The sequence below is a fragment of the Mixophyes fleayi genome, chromosome 3 (assembly GCF_038048845.1).
Source record: "Mixophyes fleayi isolate aMixFle1 chromosome 3, aMixFle1.hap1, whole genome shotgun sequence".
Taxonomy (NCBI): Eukaryota; Metazoa; Chordata; class Amphibia; order Anura; family Limnodynastidae; genus Mixophyes; species Mixophyes fleayi.
In genome coordinates, this window is record NC_134404.1 from 212,797,860 (window position 1) to 212,821,080 (window position 23,221).

At 39.0% G+C, this 23,221-nt stretch overlaps 1 protein-coding gene across 1 annotated transcript in view; it reads left to right on the forward strand.

The window, feature by feature from the left end:
* The window catches only part of ENPP3 (ectonucleotide pyrophosphatase/phosphodiesterase 3), a 170,062-nt gene extending 153,442 nt beyond the window's left edge, over nt 1-16,620 (forward strand). The window contains exons 23-25 of the mRNA XM_075203086.1: nt 724-856; nt 5,657-5,816; nt 16,128-16,620. Of these exons, the coding sequence (XP_075059187.1) occupies nt 724-856; nt 5,657-5,816; nt 16,128-16,301 (467 nt within the window). The 3' untranslated portion in view covers nt 16,302-16,620. The remainder of the gene's footprint in view (nt 1-723; nt 857-5,656; nt 5,817-16,127) is intronic.
* Nucleotides 16,621-23,221: the final 6,601 nt, after the last annotated feature.

Below are 23,221 nucleotides of genomic sequence, written 5' to 3' on the forward strand. Positions count from 1 at the left end.
AACAATGGAAGCCCTAAAGGCAGGAACAAGTTCCAGTTGATTTATTTCTGCAACTTTTCAACCGATCAACCATTTCAAATTACTAGACAATGACCTGGCAAAAAATCGTGTAAATATAAAGGACCTGAGTCATTTAAGAAAAGTAAGGCAAAAAAGGTGTAAATGTTCTCCGGGACAAAGCATGTTACAATGAAAGGGGTGCAAATTTGTTTATTACTTTGCCCATAAGTTAAATACTGACTGTTTTTCATGTAGCACACAAATATCTTCATTCTTATACTGAAATTTAAAGTTGATCTAGGATATGCCCTACCCCAACTATAAATCTGTCCACACATTTTAAATTTACCTGCCCCTCCAATGCAACATGGTTTTGCCCAGGTGCAAAGTTACTCTTTTTTTAAGCTTTGCTCTCCTTAATGACTCAGGTCCAAAGTCAGTGAAATCTGTTCCTATTTGTGATTTCATTGCTTCCTGATCTGCTTCATTTCAAATAGTGCATGGCCTGTTCTCTTAACCAGGTGTACATTAAAATTGACCACAACAACTAATTGTTGTGTGTTCATTAAAGGCAAAAGTATAATTTACCTAGGAACATTCAATCATAATTCAGATCATGAAATAATGAAAACATGACTTATTTCCTGCTGGAGCATTGTGAGATAAAAAGTATTACGTGATTTTCTGTTTGAGAAGGTTTCCTAATTTCCTGTCTTTTTTCAGGAATATGGAACTATTTGCACAACGTATTGTTGCTTAAATATGCTTCAGAAAGGAATGGACTAAATGTGATTACTGGACCAATTTTTGATTACAACTGTGATGGACATGTTGATGCACTTAACCAAATTGAAATGTAAGTTTAATATGTAGTAACTAACATATGGGTCTAAAGCACTTACAGCTGGGTTTTTAAAAACAGACAGTATTCTCAAAAAGGAAGAAAAAGAAAATTCTCAAATGGAGGCCTGTTCAGAGCCCCAAATCATAAACCAACACCCTACTCAAATCTTAAGTTTAATATGTTGCAGGGCTACTAGATATTGATTGTGAATAAAACCTGTAACAAAAAGGGTATACGATAAACCTCAATTAGTAAATGCTGTAATATACTGCATGAAAAAACCCAGTAGTAACAACATTTAATTTTTCACCCACGAGAACACATTGGGAGACATTAGTTAAAGTTCTTGCACCAAAAAACTACCTTATTGTAAGTCTTTATCTCCTGTTTTTGTGTTATGAAATGTTTTTTTATTAGCCAATCAGATTAGAGGGTTGCTCAAAGCAGTCCAGAGTATTTCAGGGAATGTGCTGATCTTGTGGATGACAAGTAACTGTCTACTGTGATTGTGTTTGAAGAATGCGATAGAGGTAAGCAAAAACCCACAGACAGAATGGAAGGAGCAGAGCTCCCAAAAGCACAGAGTAGTGATGTTAGACTATTGTCACACTGATGCAGGAACATTGTGTCATCTCTTTTTTTTTTTTCTCCATCTTCATGACTGCTAGGTTTTTCAAATCCTGTCTCTAAAAAAGGGCATGACATTTGTGACCTTTTTATTCCACCATCAAACCAACCAGAAAGGTGCTCAATTTATGATAGAAAATACTTTGGGCCTGATTCATTAAGGAAAGTTAAGTAAAAAATTGAGTAAGTAGTTTTCTATTTTGCACATAAATGAAATACTGTCTGTTTTTGTCATGCAGCAAACAAATATCAACTTTAAATTTCAGTGTTCAAATAAGCCATCAAGCATTTGTGTACTACATGAAAAAACAGACAGTATTTAACTTATGTGCAAAATAGAAAACTATTTTGCACTCCTTGCATTGTAATATGGTTTTGTCCAGGAGACTACTTACTCAAAGTTTTACTTAACTTTCCTTAATAAATCAGGTCCCTTGTGTTTGGTGGAAGTACTTAAATGGAAAAGAGGCAAATTATAGAAAATGGTTGCAAGTTTTTATAATGTGACACTAGAACACTTTATGAACTACAGTATGTGATCTGCACCTCTTTATATAAAGAATTCTAAATTAAATGTTGTAAAACTTGGCTTGATTAAACATCAAAGCAGAAATGAAAATTAAACTTTCAACTGTTAACTGCCAGTTAATTAGAAAGTGATGCTTAGATCAACACATAGCTCCAAAGAGTTCAGTCTGAGCTTAGACTGCTCCAGGGCTGCATCTGCTTCCTGGATTCCCTGTAAGGTAAACACATATGGTAACCACTATGATAAATACTGTTTGTTAAATCCAACTTGAGTCTGAATACAGTACCTTATAAACTCATGACGCTGCAACTTGGACCTGCCAATCGATTTGAGCAAGAATTGTAATTGGTGGATATAAACAACGGCCACAAGTCTAGGTGACATGCTGCTGTTCCGCAACATTTTTCTGATCTCTGCATAAATGGTATCAATCAAACTGAATTAAATTTCCCAGGATTAGGGAGAAACCTTAATAGTTTTTCAGCTTTGTGAAACCGTTGGGCCCCTTCAGTTAGGCTCCCAGGATTCAGACAGCAGTCCTTCCTTAGCAAAACTGTGGAGCTGTCACTTAGTGACTGGTGTCCAACCCGCTGTTTAGTCTGACAAGCCAGATCACTAATACGTGCAGTAAAAAATGATGAGTACTCAGTACAGAAAGGTTCATGCAGTGGCATGGAAGCCAGGACTCAGAAAACAAACAGGATAGTCATATTCAAGTAATTTTCAACAATTTGAAGATATGGAATTGCATCTATGAAAACTGGTACAATGGAAAAATCACATTCTGGGGCTCCTATATAGTTGGACGCAGTAGCATAAACAGGAAAATATGCACACATGAATAAACACATTTACATCAACATGTTCAGTCAGATGCATCTCAAGATGTTCATCACTAGTATTTGCGCCACGCAAAGGCTGGAGCAAGGGGACATCTGCTCCCAGAGCCGGTCAGATAGTGGCCTACCTTGGGCTGGGTCACTGGGCTAACTGCATTTTTGTCTCTTTTAAAATGTTCCTAATGGGCTACTGAGCCAAATCCCACCTCCCAGGCTAAAACTTGCCAGCCAGCCCCTGGCGCCAGGTGGACATTAGGGGTAACAAGTGCACCCCATAACATACAGTAGAGAAAGCATAGAAATAGAGTAGAGATGCGGCTTGACAGTGTTAATAGCAAATACGGAAGTCACATTACCCTACTTGTACACAATATAATAATGTAATAAAGTGTTGTCATATATGCAACAGAGAATAGTATCTTGACAGTTATTATTTAATGCAAAAGTCATATTTACTATATAAAATGTAATTAAACACAAATTAATTTAAATATAAATATCTGTTGTGTTCTGCGTTACAAATTAAATGGGAATCTTCTTTCCTGTCGCAGCCTAAATGAAATTATCAATTAAGTAATGCAAATTGACAGCTGCAACTTAATTAGCTAGCGAGGTCAATATGCAATCAGCCTGTGATCATCATAACGTCCCATTCCACCAGCGCTCCAGCCCGTACAAGAAACATATCTCCTGACACATGTTTATCTGCGTCCAGGTCTACTTCACTTGTAATTACATGAACATACCCTTAATGTACTCAGCCTACACTTGCCCGCCCTTCCTTCACACAGTTCACGTCACCAGTCATAAGGAGTGATAAGTGCAAAATGCATAGTATTCTGTGTAGAGACATACTGTTACAGTAAAAAATTTGGTGCTCAGTATGGAAGTGATTATTTTATACAAATGAATAGAAATAAGCTGAAACAAATTGTCTATGTGTGCTGCTAGCTATTGGCACCTAGTGATCTGAGATGTGAATAGAACTGCAATCAGAAATTGTGGGGCCCAGTACAAAGGACACAAGCAGGGCCCCCTCCTACTTCTGGAACCCCATTTTCATAGGTCAGATGGATGCAGAGGTGATAGATTGTCCTGCTCTCTCCTATCTATTTTTGAAGCTTTCACTGCCTGTGGCTGCTGGTGTCTTAAGCTCAATTGCTACTTGTCTGGATCCTGGAATGTTGGGGCTGTATTTGGAATAAAATTCAGTTACATGAAATATAGAGAGCCCCAACCTGGAGTTAAATCAGTAGCACCTATGTTTAATACCATTTAACAACCAGCCCCAACCTTCAATTATTTGTATTAACATTTAATAAATAGTCCTCCTTCTCCTAAAACTCAGCCACCATGCAATTAATTGCCTCCAAACCACCTCAGCATTAAATTAAAATTCCCATCACTCCACTGAAAATAAATATGCCCCACTATTAAATAATTAGCCCCAACCCTCACTTCACCATTAAAATAATAGCCCACATCCCAGACACATTACATTAAGATTAAGACTCCCCCCACACCCTTCCCACGCTGTGTTGGAGAGGTTGTGTCTGCCTCGCTTACAGCCTACACACCCATCTGACATGTCAGCAAGAGAGATCGGAGGAGGCGGGCACATGCAGGATGAAACAAAAACACACAAAGGGGAGGGGACGGATCATACAATCCACGGCCACATGAAGTAGCCATGTACTGCACATACATTTTTATGAATAATAGGCAGGCCCCTAGTCAGTCCAGGTCCCAACTGTACCCATTGTATCCCCCTGATGGTGGCCCTGTGCTTTAAGTCTAATGGGAACCTAGGTTTTTACCAGGGAAGTAAAAGACTTTGCTAACCGCCCCCAGCACTAGCCACATTAGGCAGCAGCTAAAGAATGAGGCAGGAATCATGGTCAATATACAGGACAAGATCACAGGATACATATAACAAACTGTGGTTCACAAGGACAATGTCAGGGGTAAGAACCAGCTGGGTCAGTATTATCAGAAGGTTAGAAATAATGCTCAAGCTCAACAAATGCTAACATACCCTGCTGCTCAGTTATCAGATAATAATCTGAGCAGGTTTAAATAGAGAATCTCCTGACGTCACAGGCATGCACCCACATGCACTTTCACACATCACTGGGCATACCTATATATGCGCGACAATACAGAATGTGCTTAGGTGGACGCAGTGGTTAATGAGAGGCCACAAATAGGTATATATGGTCTACAACAGAAAATTGTCATGCCAGAAACCAAGATGGTTGCAGCCCTGAAGAAGTCCAGTATTAAAGATAACCAGTGTGAGAAAATAGAGTCTGGAGTTTAGATAACACCTGGAAATCTTAGAGGGGCTATCTTTCAAAACAGTATAGCAAGCTCAGCATTGCTCAGGTAAGGGCTCGTATACATGAGTATGTTATATTGCACTGCAAGCAAATCACCCTTAAACCGAACATAAATAATCCCTATGACAAATTCTTCCACATTCATATTATCTCATGTTAAACTTGAGAGAGTTGGAATAAATCAACATGTTCAGCATGTTGAGTGTTAACACACGCAAAGATGAGAATGGGAAGAGATTTCATCATAAGCAGCTATGTTTCCTGTGAGTGCTTGATTTCGACTCTAGGTATGGCAAAGATGTCTGCAGTGAAAACACCACAGACAGTTCAAATAATATAAAAAGATCTCATTGTGTATGGTAGTGAATCCATGGCTGTGTTGTGTGACATACACTTTCCATTTACTTACATTACTCATGTAACATCTTCATCTTCACTATATTTATGTTTTAACAGATTGTCACTATTTCCCCTACAGACATGTTGAAGGCACCAAGATTCCGATCCCTACTCATTATTTTATGGTGTTAACTAGCTGCAGAAATACTGCAGAGACTCCAATAAGTTGCACTGGTAATCTCGATGTCTTGTCTTTCATCATTCCTCATAGACCAGACAACAGTGAAAGCTGTGCAGCAGTAAGTATTCTGATCATACAAATGAAAATGAACAATTAGGGTTTACTCCTAGAAAACTGTGATATTTGTAATTGCAGCAAAAGGAAATAATTTAGTAAACTGGCAGACTTGTAAACAATTGTATTGTCTTGCAATTTTTATGGCTGTACTTCCCTCATTATATGCATGTTTTTGTGAGTTGTATAAATAGTGAAAGGCATGTTTGCTGAATTGAGATGTCAAGAGATGAAAAATATTGCTGGGAAATGATGGACAGACACTACATAAAGCCTCCACTTTCTGAAGCAGGGAAATGGGACCAATATAAAACATAATGGTTTCACAATTTTACTCCCCTGTCCCTCTTTGTTGTTGTTGCGAAGTTTTGGAATACTCTCTCTGGGTGCAAGCCCCTATCTTCTGCTATTATTGCATTCTATCTGTATGTTGCTTGCCTGCTTCACTATTTGATCATTCAATTTGCTGCTATATAATAGAGGTAATGTGTTTTGTTATTATTTAAATAAACTCAAAGCTAATAAGTACTCTTTGCACAACCCATATGTCAAATGTATTTTCTTTCATCAGCAAAGAAAAACTACCTGATGAAATGAAGAAGTGCACAGAATTGTGTAGCATAGGTGCACCAAAGTGTAACACAATTGGTCAAGTTAAGCAAGGCTATTATCATCATCACCATTTATTTATATAGCGCCACTAATTACGCAGTGCTGTAAAGAGAACTCACTCACATCAGTCCCTGCCCCATTGGGGCTTACAGTCTAAATTCCCTAACAGATACACAGACTAGGGTCAATTTGTTAGTAGCCAATTAACCTACCAGTATGTTTTTAGAGTGTGGGAGGAAACCGGAGCACCCGGAGGAAACCCACGCAAACATGGGGAGAACATACAAACTCCACACAGATAATGTCATGGTCGGGAATTGCACTCATGATCCCAGTGCTGTAAGGCAGAAGTGCTAACCACTTAGCACCATACTGCCCACAAAATATTGCCTAATGAAATGAAGAAGTGCACAGAATTGTGTAGCATAGGTACATCAAAGTGTAACACAACTGGTCAAGTTAAGCAATGCTTTGAACATTAAATGTAGGAATTACGGCATCAGAGAGTGTGCCTACAAGTTGTAGTCAGGTAAATCGTACCCTGGTAGCATCGCCTTCAACTATATATTTTGATTTTGCTAAAATGGTCATTGTTATAGCTTAGTTGTTACCAATCATTATGAAGTCAGAGACATAAGCCACAAGATCCGAATGTTTCTTTATTTATTTCATGCAAACAGGGGTGCAGCACTCTAACTAGAGTGTGAATAAGTAACAAAGCATTTGAACAATCTTATATAACTTTTCCGTTGCTGGGCAGATTTTGAGTAACACGTGTGTTAAAACACTACCCCCATATACAGATATGTCTTGGGAGTGGCTCACTACACATCTATTTTAAACTAGTCTTCATGTACATAGGTACAAGAAGAATGTGCCTTATTTTTTTCTTTGTAAGGCCTCAGTCGAACAAACTATTCTTCCCTGCATATTAACTAGTATTAATTATTTAAAGTATAAGCACGTATATTTTGATACTTGAATTCATCTAAATTCAATTACATTTATAACAGTTATTGTGGAAATATCTGCTGAGGTTATGTTCTCACATGGGTAATGGACAATACCCAGTGACCAATATACTTAGCTGTGAACACATCTCATTACTTGATAAAAATGACTGACGCTTGAGATACTCTGTTCATTAATAATGTCATGTTGATAACCGTGTCAGTGTTTTATTAACAGGGCCTTTCATTTGATTTCTTGACACTCCATGGAAATTAATTTCCTTGGCACTTAAATTAGCTCAGTGATCTCAGTTTCACAACATTGAGGTCACCTACATTTCATAAGAAAGACTGCCTGGAATTTCTGAAAGTAGGAAAAACAACCACTGCTGAAGAAGGTTATTGTAAATGTGATTAAAAACAAGTTATGAGAGGAGAGCAGCAACATTACAGAAATGTTGAGTAACATAATTAGATTTAGTAATAGAATGTACTATATGCTAGAGTTAAGATATTTTTTTGAAATTAAAATAAATTTTAATCAATGAATGCATTAAACTCTGAAAGCATTTTCCAGCAGATACCTTATTATATGCATAAAGATAATGATTAAAAGGGGTTGCCCACCTATATTTTAAAAACACTGGTGACCCATTTCTAGGCTTTATAGAGTACAAAAAAATGTTTTGTAAACTTTTATAAAGTGTCCTGGTTCTGTGTGTACAGTAAAAAGCATATGAACATGTGATTATGTGGGCTTTGTGATTATTTATTGATAGTGTCACGAACACGCTCCCAGCTGCCGTGACTTTGGGTGTTTGCTGTATGAGGTTGCACACGATTCCAGCCCACAGTCTCTCTCCACCTATCACACAGGTTATAGGCCTACTGAATCGCCCCAGACAGCGCTCTCACAGCCTCCACACACATCATGTTTGCCACCACCTATTGAATACTGGCAATAGGACCCCAATATATTGTCCCACACTGGCACACAAGGCTTCTAGCTGCTCACAGACTAGCAAGACCCACACCAGCAAGCAAAGTGTTAACTCTTCACACCTCCAGACTGTTACACAAATGTAAATGCAAGCACACACAGCTTGTTAATCAAATGTATCAACAAATCACGCGCTGGCATTCAAAGGGTTAACTTGGTCTAGCTATTTCTTCTTAACAGGCTAATGGATTCGTTAGAGTATCAAGGACGCAACATATTATTTTATAGATTTAATATACAAAAGTACAGGGCATTCAGATCTAAAGAAAACAATTAAAAAAAACCGATATAACATACACGAGTTAAGCAGTTTAAAATAAGAGGGGTTGCATTCAGAGTAGCACTTAGACGAGTAGCACTTGCCATATTTTCTGGCCAAGGGAATTTGACTTGGAAGATGGACAGCTTATCAATGTGAATTGATTTCCCACAAGTCTGACAATTTTTTGTAACTGGTCTTTTTAAAGACACTTTTAAAGACACTTCCACACCTCTTCCTACCCCCCAAGGGTTGTGGCCTGTGACACCTTTTTCAATTACCATTTGCATGTTGTCTGATCTACTACTCAATTCTACTATGTGACCTAACTTTTCTGAGGAGCGTCACACAGACCCAATTTTATTATTAATAAATCCTCTATGACTCTGTCCATCTTCTGATACCAAACACGCCTAAATACAGTGAATTCGCAGAGCTTACAGTCATTTTCTTAACTTCTCTGTGGGGCAGAACTCTTAACTTGACATATGAGCTGCCCATCATCATGCTATTGAGGAATATGTGGTTGATCACTACTTTTATTGATTTTAAGTGGCATATTTTGAAATTTAATTATTTTTGTCTATATCACATATAGCCTATGTCAGCACTGCTATACACTAAAAAAGGGCAGGAAAAGCACTGCATGTTTTTTTTGGGAAACAGCAAATTGTCAGGAAAACTATATTAAGGTTATGGTCTCAGATGTAGACGACCAACTGTACTACTCTCCTGTACACCCAGAAGCTACTTGAGGAGAAACAATGTAAGGGACATGAACACAGAAAAGAGGGAATTACTAATATCTCACAGACTTAGTGTCTGGTCAATGTTGATACAGGCCTAAGGCCTAACTCACTGGTGTCCCTAGGCCCTTGGCCTGAACTACTGGTGATAATTGTGTCTTAGCCTGAATAACCATGGGCCTAGCATCTGATTTAACTGTGCCCACAGACCTAGGGCTAAATTAATCTTGTCTATGGGCCTAGATCCCAAGTTCTTAACTGTGCCTACGGGCCTAGTGCAAGATATGAAATTTGGCATAGTGTCCAAATGAATCTGGTGCACATGGGTGTAATGCTAGACAGTGGTGGCAGTGGCTGACCCGGGAATGGAGAGCCTGAAGACAAACAAATACGGAAGGTTCCTACCTTCCAGCCACTCTCAGTTGGACTAGCAGAGGGTGCAGTGATTATAAGATCTTTCACCACCCTCTGCTGTTCCAGGTGTCTCCTGGATCCAGCAGTGCTTCGTTGTGGTCCTTAACTTGACTCTGAGAAAGTTCTCTGCATCTTCTCCCTTCTGCGTCATTTTCTTTTTTCTCCAAAATCTTCTTTTTTCTATGGCACCTTGATCGTGGCATCTTTTTCTGGAGCTCTACCTCTCAAGATCTGTGCTGCACCCCTCAAAAGGCTAAATATAAGCCGTTGGGAGGGGGCGAAGCGATGATGTTGCAAGCCCTGACGCTATATATACACTGTTTATAAGTTACTGTTATTTATACTATGAACATTTTCTGAATGTTCATTTCACACTAGTGTCACTTGAAATAAACGACAACAGCCATCTAGCATAACTATACACACTATTTTGCATAACTGATAATACTACTTTCCCAAACTTTTTTTTATATATGATTACACTGCTGCATATTACACCAATGCACAATTTCTACTTCAGCACTTGAAAATACAGTATTGTTTTGAACACTAGGTTCAAGTGATTGGTGAACCAGAGATGGTCACTGACAGCCTATTTCCAGTGGCTGTGGCATTTTGCTCAGGATGTTTATCTACATCCTGTTAAGTTGCAGCTGAGCCAAGCAGGAAATAGGAGTTGGAATAAAGGTTACATTAATCTTTGCCCAGTTTGTTGTTACAAGCAATAATATTCCAAACGTACAATCTTTGTTTATTTCTGCCCAACTCTTGGGACAGGGTGTGTCGAATACAGTGCCAAAAGCCACTAACAGAAAATCCCTATCCAACTGATTATAAACATCTCATATTTTTGTAAACGACAGAGTACCCAAAGAATTTCCAAATCACTGTATATTAACAAATTCATATTTTAGATTACTGTTTAGTATGAAAGATTAAGGAAATTTTAGTTTTCTAAATGTAACATTCCATAACCATGATGGAATTTTTAACACTGGTAACTATATAACAGGAAAAAGTTCTTCACATACACTTATATCACAAATATGATATTTAACTATTTATTTTGTGTTTATATGTCTCTATGCAGGAAGCAATTTTCCTTTGCATTTTTTGTTTATTACGACTTCTCACAGCTCTCAAGTAAACATATAAACATATTAGTATTGGTGTTATATAGCAGCATATAGTTTACAATCTGCATTACAATCTCAATGACTTTCATGCATAAAGAATGGGAGTGAGAAAGACACTATAAAACAAAATGCAATGGAGGGGGTATCAATTAGATTACAACCAGTGACCGTACTAGGAGAGGGCTAATAACATTTGCCATATCACCTAGCAAAAGTAACTGGTACATAGTAAAAAAAAATATCCATTAATTAAAAGTTATTCTAACAACGTGCAGCTTTGAAGGAAATTCAGAGATAGCAACCCATTATGAGCTGGTAACTTTCTCTTTACAGGATAATCATATGTGTACTTATTCCCTCATTTGAACTCTTTTGAAGAATATTTTTTATTTGGTCAGTGGTGTGCAAGACCAGTAAGCAGAAACATAATTGCTTCATATAATGACTTGCATAGACTTCATCTGTACTAACAGCAGGAAAGAAGGCAATGACTCTCCAGTCCTCTGGGGAGGGCGATCTATTGGAAACTCAAAGCATACTTCTGTATTAAGTCATAGTCCAAGGACTCCACGGACACAAACATATGAAGGAGAATATTTATGTAAAATGGAACTGTGACCAATAGCAGCTAATCATATTGTAATTCAATTTTTCAGTGCACTTTATAAAGTTATGCTAGTTACCCACTGGTATTAGGAAAATGCACAGTCATGTGTAACATGTAGTGGTAATCAGTACAGGCTGTAAAGGCGATCAATAGAGGAAATGCAAGTAAATGGACCCTGCAGCATTCAAAAGACACTGCTGTGCCCATTTGCATCACAGATGCAAATGGGTTTGGGGGCATTGAAACCAATAGTTTATACCCACATGCCAGTTTAGAAGCTTATACGAACGTTAAAAAAAACTAGTAAAAGTATAATTTATAATGCCAGTGGGTATTATAACCGTATTCCGAGCAATATTTATGAAAACTGGTGCAAAAATGGATTGAAGGTCAAGAATTCGAGAAGAGCAAGAGACTCTGCCCTAGTCATTTGTCAACAATATGCTACATATTCATACATATGTTCTATGAACAAAACATATTTAGGCAGGCAATAATTTCTCAAACAATTTTGTTACTTGGCTGCACATCATTTTTTGATCAACAAGAATAATTTTGTAGCCACAGGAATCAGAAAATGTTGATTGAAACTAAGTTATTTGTGATGCTGCGGTCTGATTGGTATGCATCTTTGAGGTTGATTAAAGTGAGAAAATCACCCACTACCATTGCAAACAGAATAGACCGCAGAAACTTCATCTTGAATTTCCTGGTTCTTATATGCTTGTTCAGATTTTGTAAATCTAGAAAATTATGTTATCAGCCGTTATGCTTTTCTACAATTAACATCCTGAATTAGTATCTATCTTTAAATCTTCTTCTGGATTTTGATCAATTTTTGATCACTTCTAATACACTCTTGTGACTGCTGTCAAGAACCATGCATTTGTATTCGTTAAGGAACAATCTTCTAAAAACCTGGTTAGCATCTTCTAGAGAAATTGAAATTTTTTAGTCTGGCAATAGATGCATCAATCAAGAAGGCACATCCCAAAACTGAATTTCCTCATGGGATAAAACATACATACGCCACAACCTGGTTATGTATGATTGTCACTTATCTGGATGCTTCTGTTCCTACCGTCTTGTAAAAAGGAAAGGTTTAATTTTTTATCTTAGTCCCCAGAAAAAACATATCCTGCAGCAAGTGGATGACTGTATTTAATAAGGCAGATGGGTGGATTTAATAATAAAGATCCTAGTGTTGGATTGTTAGGAGCAGCATTGTGCTTGGGCATCTGTCTTGGCTGTGGAAGTTGGAGATGGTTCTCCGCCTGTTGAAGATATAAAGCGGTGTTTGCTGATCTAGTCCAGGCTCCAGAATTGATGTGGAATCCTATTCCTCACTTATCGGCCTTGATATCCCCTCCCAGTGGTTCTGTCTTGTATCTCACCCCAAATGGGACTCCATGTTAAAAGATCTTCTTCATTTGAGAAGTGACGGCTGTATTACAGGCTTGAATATTAATACCATTTGGTGAGTGTGCACCCCTTAGGAGTTAAGTGTAACCCTTGTCTTCACGTGGTGTTCCTGTTCCGTTAAAAAGTGCATGGATAATTTGGTTTTTTTTTTTCCCTTTGTAAACCTGATTTACCTACAGACTGCACTATTTTTTGTTTGTTCTCTTTTTATTTTTTATGTCTGATTTACGAGGAACTTTGAACCTTATGGGACTCTTCTAGAAGATGTATCCCTGCGTCGAATGGCAACGTAGGATTTAGAACTCTTTTCTACAAATTATTTGACTACTACATCTGGACTATTGTGCTCTTGCAATATTGGATTTTATCTTTGGATTGGCGCTTGTCTGCAATTTATCTGTTTGTTTAGTCTACATTATATAGAGCTTGGTGTTACCCAATTTTCTATTGCTATAAGCTGCCTTTCAGTTTGGTACATTTGGTGTGCATGTGACTTAGTCATCCTACTTCTGTTTTGGATTTAATAATGCTGTTTACCAGAGTTAAAATTACTACATTCAATATCTGAATTTTCAAACAGATTGCTGAAACATTTCACCATCCATTCCAAAACATGTAGGCATACTTTATAACAAAACTTTTTAAACCATATCTTTTTCAGTTCCAAAAGTGTCTGCCAGTGCCACTTTCATCCATTTAAATTCCACCGAATGAGGAGGTGATTGTAGTTTTTCATTTAGCACACTTTTTCTATTGGCTCAAGAGACGTCTTTTCCTTAGATGGATATGTATTGTGAGATCATCTGCATATAAAAATGGAGAATCACAATTAAAACACACCTAGAACTCTTTCCCTAGAGACTTCCACAATAAAAGTGGCAGTTATACTGGGTAGATTTCAAAATTCCCTTGCTTAATATAGCCCTGTGTGCATTGCAGTGTGTCCCTTGTCATCATTTGAATGCAGACATCACATTAATGCTCCCATCATCCAGCACTGTAAAAGGAGAAGGCCCAGCGGCCTTGTGAGGATACTGGATTTTTAGAATCGAAGTTCACTAGGTTATCCGACCGCACTTATTTTCAGAAAGTACACAGGCAAGGAGGAGAATGAAAGATACAACACTATTTTTCTTACAGTAAAACAACAGAGTATAAAACTGCACACTTTAAACAATAAGTCAGAGGCTAACCAGTGCCAATAGGAGTTTCATCAAGGTTCCCTATCCACCTTTGCCACGCAAAAGTTCCAAAGGCAAAAGAGTCTGTCAGCAGAAGGTCCAGAGAGCCTTGGTATCTTGCTGTTCCCGGCCTCTTGGCAAACTACTCACCAGCGTGGTGGGGCTCTGGGGATCAGTCTCCCCACTCCTGTGGGTGCATCAATTTACTCAGAACCTGGTGAGAATATCCAGATTGAGTGAGGTGATGACACATCCCAAGATGTAACAACAGCCTGCTTCCCCAGGTACAGGACAGCGATGATCACCAGGTCTGCTGGTAGAGAACAGAAACTAAACACCAGTCAGCCCGACACCTTCCAGGAACCAATCCTCAGAATCAGGGCCAGACTGGGACTAAAAATCAGCCCTGGCATTTAAAGCACACAGGCCCACGTGTTATGGGCCCCATGCACTATATTGTTGCACACGTCGGCTACCCAAATCTCCCCCTCATCCTCTTCTAATTCCAAAGTGTCCTCCTCACTTGGTGTATCACCGGCTACACTCGGGCTCTTCAGGCACACATCAGCAGAACTGCTGAAAGGGTCCCTCTTTATGGGTACACTAACAGAATTCTCACGATTAGACATCCCACTGTTGGATGGACTCTCCACAGGGATTGGTGTCATTTGCGAATCAGAGCAAACAGGACTTTTGACAGCCAGAAATATTAATGCAAAAGAATGGGGACACCGCAAAAGCACTTGTAGTTCCTCTTCTTGGGGAACCGAGCCCGCCCATCTCTACTTTTAAGCACAATATTTTGGCCAGTACTAGTGATAGATATATAATACAGAGAGCATCCTAGCGACTTACAGCACCAAGTGGTAGCACAAGCATTACATCATGGCTATAATAAGATATCAAATGTTAGTACATTAGGTGGAAAATCCTGTTATGCAAGGTCGGCACCTAATAGCAAATCATTTCAACACTGATTAACTTCATAAACCTCAGCAGGAATTCATATTAAAAAGCTGGGAAGTTGTAGCATCACCTTCTCTTGGCTTCAGTTTTCTTTAGTGCCAAAAAACTAAAATGTTTTTATAATCCTCGACTTGTGATAATACTACTCATCCAATAGACACCCACTATCTGTTACATACTTCCACGAACTGCCCAAGTCTATCCCTTTCGATTCGCATATTAATAATATTAAATATATTCAATCTTAATAACGTAAAACAGTTCCAGCGGTGGACAGTTAGTAAGGAAACTAAGATGATTACATATTTGCTTAAAATGAACAGGACAGAAAGGGACATCCTTGTGGCCATACCTTGTCTAATTCGGGCAAAGCTTCACACAGCCAATTACTTTTATAAAATTTATTATAAAGAGCTATAGTCAAACAGTGCAGCACCGTCTGATCAGTATTCACTTGTGAGCTTATTTTAGTGACCACTTTACGGAGAGCATTCCAGTGACATATATTCAAAAAAACAACATTTTGGTAACTTCCACACAATACAGAGAGATTTCTAATGAACACTTTAAAATACAGAGAGCATTCTAGTGTTCATTATTCAATACTGAGAGTATATTTGTAGTCAAAGTTGGCTTTACAATGCAGACCTTATTCCTCTGCAGACCTCCAAATCTCTGATAGGGAAATGGATTGGTGAATGACTGTCATTATCTTTCATTCAGAGCATTGAGAACAGTCTACCGGGTATGAAGGAAGCCATCATAACCAGTAGGTGGTTTAGTCCAATAAATATTTTGCAGGGATGACTCTATATGGCAAGAATAGACCAGCATAGGGAAAGAAAATTCTCATTGCTAGCCCTACTTCTGATTACAATGAACATCTAAATGAGCTATAAAATGGTTCATGTCTAACAGAAGTCTATGAAGATTGGTAACATTAAAACGCAACTACATAAAAAGCACCAATGGATAGAATATGATTTTCAACAATATAAAATACTCATCTCTTACTTTTTCAGGATGATAAACCAGAGGAAGAATGGGTTGAAGAAAGACTCCGCGCACATGCAGCTCGTGTTCGAGATGTGGAATTTCTTACAGGACTGGACTTTTACCAGGGCAGAAGTCAGCCAATAACAGACATTTTACAGCTCAAGACATTCTTACCAACTTTTGAGACTATTGTAAACTGAAATTTGATTAATTGTATGGTTAAAAATAATACACCTTCAGTAAATCTGCAATAACTATAAACCCACCTGCTCTACAGCAGTAGTTCCAAAAAAAGGATTGCACCCAATGATTAATTTAATGAATATTAATATAAAATTAATACATATAAGATGGAAGAAATTGCAAATGATTAAAAAGTATTTGTTTTCTTAACTTATTCAAATAATTGTTGCCATTTTTACAAACAGTTTGATTAATAGTTGAACAACAGGTAGTAATGAATGGTATTCTAGCAAGATTTGCAATAAAAGAAAATGTTTTCAATATAAAAGAGTGTATGTAGAGATTTATTATATTTCATACAGATGCATATTGTAACTGTGTTTTCCCTTTAAAACTTTCCTTTACATTATAATTAAACAATTGTGTATTCTATAAGTTAAGTTTGTTAGAATTTAGGAGTGCTCGGCTTTGTCTCCATAGTGCCTGTTTTCCCAGGTGGTCTAGGAGGTGGAAGGGGGGGTAGGATACCTAGCGTCCCATATGCACTACTGCGCCTGTGCCAAAACCACGACTTTTGCGCCAAGACTTCTATTTAGACCTGAGTGAGGAGGACGCAACCAAGAATAGCTATGCACCTAAATATATTCGAAGTCCCATAGCATTAACTAACTGTGATCGGCTCCCAGTAGTAATATAGGAGAGCCTGCACCATAATACAAGCTATGCAGCATATAAAAAGAACCTACATCTTTATGCATGTAAGGGATATCAGTTTATTACAGTCTGTATGTACATGTGTATGAACCTGCCTGATCAATGCTGTACTGCAAAACTACCAACTGTGAGTACCTGTATAACAAAGTGCTGTTACCAAGTTCAAATAAACAGCAACCTGTTTAAGTTCAAAACGTTTGTGGCTTCACAACCCTGGAAAGTTTACAAGGATTTAGGACTATTTATATCTTTGGGAACCACCTTTTGAATATCGTTTTGTGAGTAACTCTGAAACATTTATTATATTTTTATATTTATGCAACTGATATTTTTGTGCATGCACACATCGGTTTCTTCATAGTGGACATTTATTTTGCATATTAATACTGGAGCCTTTTTGGATTTTTCATTTCCATAGCTACTCTGTGGACTATTTTTTAACCATCTTTTGCTAGCATCATTACTCTGCCCATAATAAATCTCATGTCATTATGGTTTTTGATTGTTGCTTTTATACATTTTGGTTTACATAGTCCATTGTTTCTCAGCCAGCCTATCTACAATAAATCTTTTTTAGAAACTTGGTTTGGAGAGTATTGGATTAGCTTGCTTTATCTTTCATACACCACACTTTTGCGCCATGGGTCCTTGTTTAATTTATATGGTACAAGCTCAGGAGCAGAACAGCAGCACCTCTGGAGGATTAAAGGTACTGCTGCCACATACAAAACATAGGCAGTCGTAACAATGAAATACTTGAGCCAGTTGTCTATGTCATAAATCAGCTATGTATATATATATATATATATATATATATATATATATATATATATATATATATATTCCATAGACAAAAACCTTACGGTTTAACATATCCAATTAAGGTTCCTTATACACAATCTACAATGTAAGAAAACAATTGGAACTCTTCAACTCAAACTGAATGAAATTACGACGATTAAGGCAGACACCTTAATGGACGTGTTCCTTGCGCAATACAGACATGGTATGTCATCACATCCTGTGGTTAGCTGCAGATTCAGCACCATCATGGAGTGAGATTGCTGTCACTCACAAAATAGTGGAGCTGCTAATTCACAGATTTGTGTGTTCACTGGAATACACAGATGGTAGTCTCCACAGCCCTCTTAGTCCTGATTTATGGATGGTAATTTATATAAGTGTGTATGCAAGTTTGGAGCCTGATACTAATACTAATACTAGAGCCTGATTTGTGAATGTACTGAGATTTGGCTGAACAGAACCTCATATTGAGGATTTAGTTTTTACTAGTGCATAACTGAAGTTTGAGCATCAGTACTCTTATTAACTGAGTATTTGGTAAACCAGCTGGTTACTTCTGCAATAAGACCTTATCTAATTGAGGACCTTTCCTTTTTACCACAGCTGGACTAATTTTGTCTCAGCTATTATAACATCTGTGTCTATCTGTATATGCTCATTTCAGCACTCGCTGCACTTTTAAAATATTTTGTATTGTTGGCAATCCATTTGCATGAAGTTTTTACTTTATTAATAAATACATTCAATATCCTTTATTATTATTATATTAAAATAAGCTAGTTTTTATTTTTCTTTTGCTATGGGAACGTATTCTTATTTTATGTATATACCCCTTGCAGCTTTGTTCTGGTGCTCTTTATGCGTTCAGTTTACACTAGTGAGCAGTTTACCGGGAAATATTTTATTAGATAAGTCTTGTTGGCTTTATGTATCCTTGAATTGTTGTTAAAAGTCAGCTTAGGCCTTGTAAGGGAATGTAATGGCAAACTTTGCTCACTGATAACCAAACTAAGCAGAGGCCTCTCTACCATTTAAATGTATTTCAAATATATTATTTTGTAGTTTTTTATGAAGTTATTCTACTGTCCCTTTCTAAGACACAGAGACCCTAAACTACAATAAGGTAAATTAAGAAAATGTACTACCACTGTATGTGTGTATTCCAGTGAACACACAAATCTGTGAATTAGCAGCTCCACCATTTTGTGAGTGACAGCAGTCTCACTCCATGATAGTGCTGAATCTGTAGCTAACCACAGGATGTGATGACATACCATGTCTGTATTGTGTGAGTGACAGTAACCTCCAGTGTCGGACTGGGGCATGAAGGGCCCACCGGGGGACTGCAACGCTAGGGGCCCACCAGAGGGGGTGTGGCCAGCCATCATAGAAGCGAGACCAGACACTAGAGGGGGAGTGGTCAGCTCACGAAGGATAGCTAGCACCATAGTGTTGTATATAAAGAATGTAGTGTGTATATAAAAAATACACAGTCTTGACCTGCCCCTTAGATTGGGCAGAACAGTCACCAAAAATCGGGATTGTCCCACTAGACCAGGCTTGGCTAACCTGTGGCACTCCAGGTGTTGTGAAACTACAAGCCCCAGCATGCTATGCCAATATATAGCAGCCTATTGCTGGAAGAGTATGCTGGGACTTGTAGTTTCACAACACCTGGAGTGCCACAGGTTAGCCAAGACTGCACTAGACAGACTGTCCTACCTGTTCTTGTCACTTCTACCACCTGTGGCTGCTGGTTTCTTTATTTGCGGCTTGTCTGGATCCAGGAATGTTGGCGGCCCTATTTGGAAAAAATAATGGGTACATTTAGAAAATTTCAACCAGCCCTGGCGTTAAATCAATAGGACCCACAATTAATACTTTTCCACCACCTACCACACAAACATTACTTTGCCACAAGCCCGCTGTGCCATCAGACACACACTAGTTCCCCTTAATCACCATGCAGTGCCTCCTTATGATCACACTGTGCCCACCATGCTGCTTTTGCTCCCCCCCATCTCCTGGCCCCCTTTCATCACCCTGTGCCATGCTGACCTGGCCCCCCTTCACACTCTGCCATGTTGCTTTTGCCCCTCTTCACACTGTGCATGCTGCTTTGGCACTCTGCCATGGTAGTTCACATGCTCTTATGCCTCATCTCTCATGGCCTTATTGCACCTCTCTCTCATGCCCTTATTGACCCTCATCTTACATGCCCTTATTGCCCCTCATCTTACATGCCCTTATTGCACCTCTCTCTCATGCCCTTATTGACCCTCATCTTACATGCCCTTACTGCCCCTCATCTTACATGCCTTAATTGCCCCTCATCTTACATGCCCTTATTGCACCTCTCTCATGCCCTTATTGACCCTATTCTTACATGCCCTTATTGCCCCTCATCTTACATGCACTTATTGACCCTTATCTTACATGCCCTTATTGCCCCTCTCTCATGCCCTTACAGCCCCTCATCTCTCATGTCCCTCTCCCCCAAAATGACAGGCTGCTCGCTGCTGCAACGCTGCGCGCTTTACTAACCTTATCATCAATGGCTCCTGCATTCTTCGTGTAGTTCCTCTGGGCGGCAGGACGTCTCCAACATGGGCGGGTCTTCTTCCAAGATGAGTCATGTGACTCATCTACCAATGACTGTCTGCATGGCGCATGTGCAGAGAGCCACAGTCGCGTCTGTGCTCTATGCACTGAAAAGACAGTGCAGTGCTGTCAGTGTCACCTGACCTGCCTGTCAACCGAAGAACGGACCCGGGCGGGGGCGTGGCTAACCAGCGTCGGGGCCTACCGGAGGATCACCCGGTTTCCCGGCAGGCCAGTCCGACGCTGGTAACCTCACTCCACGATAGTGCTGAATCTGCAGCTAACCATAGGATGTGATGGCATACCATGTCTGTATTGCGCAAGGAACACGTCCATTAAGGTTTCTGCCTTAATCGTCGTAATTTTATTCAGTTTGAGCTGAAGAGTTTCAATCGTTTTCTTACATTGTAGATTGTGTATAAGGAACCTTAATTGGACATGTTAAACCGTAACGTTTTTTGTCTATGGAATTTCATGGCTTTTTGTAAAGTGAAAATATTGATAATAAATTTATAAACTTAGAATTTCACATCACTTGATAATAGTGGAAACTAGATGGGCCAAGTGGTTCTTCTTAATCCCTAATAAACAAGAGTGTTTACATTGCTCTACTATATTAGCCTCTACCACCTCTGTTAGATGTAGAGATGGTCACTGACCCCCGTGTTTTGGTTTTGGATTCGGTTTTGGATCTGGATTACCGTCGTGTTTTGGTTTTGGTTTTGCAAAACCGCCATTGCGTGTTTTGGTTTTGGTTTTGGTTTTGTTTGGTTTTGTTTTGCTATTTTTTTGGAAAATCCATGTTTTTGGGCCTAAATTAACCCAATTTAGTGCTCCAACTGTTTTAGAGACAAGTAATCTAATTGTTGAGGTAATAAATCATCCAAAAAAACAGTTTAATTCTTCGTTGGTAGGCCTATTCTACACACAAAACAGATTGTCTTCCTCTCCATCTATGCATATTGGCAATGCAGCCATCGTCTTTGAATGTATATTACACCCTACACTTATAGTTAAATATGTAAAGAAATGGAAAAAGCCAGTTTGGTTTCTGTCTCTCAAGGCCCCCCCTCCACTTGTATAAAATACCAAAAAATTCAGCCATTATAGACTGTACAATATTAATTGACATGGAGAAAGCCAGTTTGGTTTCTGTCTCTCTAGGCCCCCCTCCACTTGTATAAAATACTAAAAAATTCAGCCATTATAGACTGTACAATATTAATTGACATGGAGAAAGACAGTTTGGTTTCTGTCTCTCTAGGCCCCCCTCCACTTGTATAAAATACCCAAAAATTCAGCCATTATAGACTGTACAATATTATGAAAAATGGACAAAGCCAGTTTAGGGTCACTCTGTCTATGACACCCTACCCTTAAGGATAAATTGCCCTAACAGCAGCCTTTCAAGATGGTATGTGATATGGAAATGCCACAAGTCCCTTTCCTCTTTGGGGGTAGATTGCACCCTACACTTACATAGAAAGTTTTAAAAAGATGTTATCGGCATCATCTTCAGCTTAATCCTCACCCTCATCAGTGTGTACGTCATCATCACAGACTATCAATTCATCGCCGCTTGAATCCGCCATTAGAGAACAGTCAGTGCTTGGATGTCTTGGATGGTGAAGGCCTTCCTCGTGGAAGATGTAGTTCATTTTTATAAACATCAGTTTCTCCACATTTTTGGGAAGTAACCTTCTACGGCGATCACTGACTAAGTTCCCTGCTGTGCTGAACACTCGTTCAGAGTACACACTGGAGGGTGGGCAGCTTAGGTATTGCAAAGCAAGTTTGTACATGGGTTTCCAAATGGCCTGCTTTTCTTCCCAGTAAGGAAAGGGACTGTCTGACATTTCCATATCAACTACCTCTTGAAAGTAATCCTCCACCATCCTTTGCATGTTTATACTCATATTGGATGGAGTTATGGGCAAAGTGACACATTTTTTTGAAAAATCCTTCAAACCAGCCCAGATGTTAAATTGTTCTGGTCTGCCCCCTGTGTCTTCCCTGCTTCTTTTTTGGAAATTTAATTTTTTACGAGCAACAGCTTGAGAAAGTGAAGGAGGACACGTCGTCAAGCCGAGGCCCAGTTCAGCGGCCAACTTGCTGAGCAATAGCTCCTTGCAAAAGTTCACATCTCGCTCATTTACAAGTAAAGACTCAATGTAGGTTTTAAACCTTGGATCAAGCACAGTGGCCAAAACGTACTGATCCGAGTTCAAGATCTTAATAACTCGAGGATCATTGTGAAGCGAATTAAGTACTTGATCGACAAGGCCAACATACTTTGCTGAATTGCTTGCTTTCAGCTCCTCCTTCATTTTCTCAAGCTGCTTTTCCAATAGTCTAATTAAAGGAATGACTTGGCTCAAACTAGCAGAGTCTGCACTGACCTCACATGTCACAACTTCAAATGGTTTCAGCACCTTGCACAGCACTGAAAGGATTCCCCACTGTGCAAGAGTGAAATACATCCCCCCTCCTTTCCCAATGTCATGACTTGTGCAATATGCTTGGATGGCTTTGCGCTGTTCCTCCATCCTCTGAAGCATGTACAGGGTGGAATTCCACCGAGTTACCACCTCTTGCTTAAGTTGGTGGCAGGGCAAGTTAAACTGCTCTTGGAGCTGCTGTAATCTCCTACATGCTGTGGCTGAATGCCTGAAATGGCCTGAAATTTTACGGGCCACCGAAAGCATCTCCTGCACCTCACGGTTATTTCGTAGGAAGCTCTGTACAACCAAGTTGATGGTGTGAGCAAAACAGGGAATATGTTGGAAATCACCCAGCTGTAATGCTCGCACTATATTGT